Raw genomic sequence first — 2,241 nt, 5'->3', positions numbered from 1 at the left:
TGATCATCTGGTGTCAGCTGCACTGCTTTTTGCTGCATAGCAATGGCCTGTTCAACATCTGCAAAGTCACCAAGATGTTCAAAGCGCATGCAGAAGGAGGCTCCAAGATTGGTAAGCATGCCAGGCTTGTCTGCATGATCATCTGATGTCAGCTGCACTGCTCTTTGCTGCACAGCAATGGCCTGTTCAACATCTGTCAGGTTACCAAGATATTCGGAGCGACTTGAGAAGGAGTTTCCAAGATTGTTGAGCATATGAGGCTTTTTTGCATTATCATCAGGTGTCAGCTGCATTGCTTTTTGCCATACAGCAATGGCGAGGTCCACATCTGCAAGGTTATTAAAATGCCTAAAGCGTCTTGAGAAGAAAATTCCAAGGTTGTTCAGCACCTCAGGATTATTTGATGTCAGCTGCACTGCTGCAGCAATGGCTTGATCAAGATATGTAAGATCCCTAGTATGTTGAAATTGCCTATTTAAGGCATCTGCAAGCATGCCCCAATATGCCCATTTGTGTTCATGATTATCAGGAACTAGCTGCAATGCAATTCTCGATATTATGATCATCTTGTTTAGTTCATTCAGAAGGTGTGATTTGTGATAACAATTCAGAAGTTCCTGAGAAAGATGTGCCAGGGTTTGCATGAAAGAATCTGAAATGTTGTCTTGAATTTGTGATAAATATGCATCAATACCAGTGAACAATATAGATGCATTGAGGCTTGTGTGGTGTAATCTGTATTTTAATTAATGATCTGGCCCTTGCATCTTAGAAACTTTACACATACTGCAGTGCTTCTTTATTCTCCATGCTGTCATTCAGCACAAGTTTGATGATGTTGTGCAACAAATTCCTTGGTTACACAGCTTAAGCAGGGTTGCCACAGCATTTTCAGTGCTAATTATAACATACCCAGCATGTGTATCCTTCACTGCAAGATACTCATTCAATAGCATTACACAAATTTCAGGTTTGAATTTTGCTCTGCTCAAGATTATCAATGATGGACATTATAACATTGCAAATTTAGTGATACCTACATGAGTTGAGCTTCTTCTGTCAACAGAAGACCACTCCAGCTCACAGCAGTTGACAAACTTGAGTTTGAAAGTCTTGACAGATAGATGATGAATATGTAAGACTAGACACAAAGGGAAGCTCACTGTGCTGGCATAGTCAGAATCTGAGGGTCTGAAGGAGATGGGGTTGGCTGTGAACCCTCCATAGGTTGTATGATTGAGATTCTGTGGTATCATAGATTCATTGAATTACTGGAATAAGTTGAATGGAGGAAATATGTATCTTACTCAGGTACAGTCAAGTCAGAATGCTCTGAGGTGGGCACAGTCAGAGGACTGGATAGCTCAGAGTCGATGTTTCTCGGAGTTGTATCCATAGTTCGAGTTCTCAGTGATCACAGAGTGTTGCAGAAGTGTAGCTTTGACGAAGTGTCCGAATGCAGGGGATGCGAGAGGATAGGGATGAGAGGAAAGGGAAAGGGGGTGTGAGGTATGCGAGGCTAAGTATATGTGGGTGGCCTATGCACAGCTCGCAAAGCGCATGTTTGATGGGCAGGATCATATGTACTAGTAAATAGTATTAGACCACTGAGCGCTGAAAGCGCTGAACTTTGAAGAGGACGCGGTTACTCGTCAAGATGCTCGCAGTCTTTCCCTTCCGGTTTGTGTCTCATCTCGCGCACTGTTACGTGCGAGGATGGGACTTATGTTCGCACTTGTAGAAGGTGAATATCACCCGTGCAGGATTGAAGGACGCGCTCAGTGGCGCCGATTCTGTTCTTCGAGCGAGGCAGTCGGCGCCCAAGGAAGCATGCTATCCTGTACTCATATCGCCCGAAATATAGCTTGCTTCTGTCATGAACGTGTTCAGCACGCATTTGAGACACTGCCATTATCCATCTATTCAGCACCCCTTCGTGATATGGATGGCCGCTCGCATTCTCATCAAGGAAGATACTCGTCTGGACACTTGGCCATATACACCAACTAGTGCACTCGTACCGCAGCAGATTCTCGACCCATGCCGGCGGTTGCCCGCATTCAATGCTAATTCACTAAGCAGCACCACGCGCTGCCATTATCCTGCCCTGTCTTCAGCATGCTCGTCCCGACGTTCTCCGCTTCTCCCTCTTGTGTCACTATCTCTAAGGCTTTTCACACCTGCGGCGCCCTTCTACATCCCACGAGAGCTTCTTATGGTATCGACACAAACTTCTTCGAG

The 2,241-nt window shown here is 45.1% G+C and overlaps 2 protein-coding genes across 2 annotated transcripts in view; both read right to left on the bottom strand.

The window, feature by feature from the left end:
- Positions 1–644, bottom strand: part of LAESUDRAFT_664287 (TPR-like protein) — a gene marked incomplete at both ends in the record, with an annotated part of 4,198 nt that extends 3,554 nt beyond the window's left edge. Inside the window, one exon of the mRNA XM_040905107.1 lies at positions 24–644. Coding sequence (XP_040758997.1) covers positions 24–644 — 621 coding nt within the window. The remainder of the gene's footprint in view (positions 1–23) is intronic.
- Positions 645–1,005: 361 nt separating this feature from the next.
- Positions 1,006–1,514, bottom strand: LAESUDRAFT_487223 (uncharacterized protein). Its single transcript, XM_040902654.1, has 3 exons — positions 1,308–1,514; positions 1,164–1,244; positions 1,006–1,112 (listed from the first exon to the last, which is right to left on the bottom strand). The coding sequence occupies exons 1-3, from the start codon at positions 1,394–1,396 to the stop codon at positions 1,037–1,039; spliced, it is 246 nt and encodes an 81-aa protein (XP_040758996.1). The 5' UTR covers positions 1,397–1,514; the 3' UTR covers positions 1,006–1,036.
- Positions 1,515–2,241: the final 727 nt, after the last annotated feature.

Source organism: Laetiporus sulphureus (genome assembly GCF_001632365.1).
Source record: "Laetiporus sulphureus 93-53 unplaced genomic scaffold LAESUscaffold_63, whole genome shotgun sequence".
Lineage (NCBI taxonomy): Eukaryota > Fungi > Basidiomycota > Agaricomycetes > Polyporales > Laetiporaceae > Laetiporus > Laetiporus sulphureus.
Note: the sequence above shows the minus strand (reverse complement) of the source record. Positions and strands in the feature narration are given on the sequence as shown.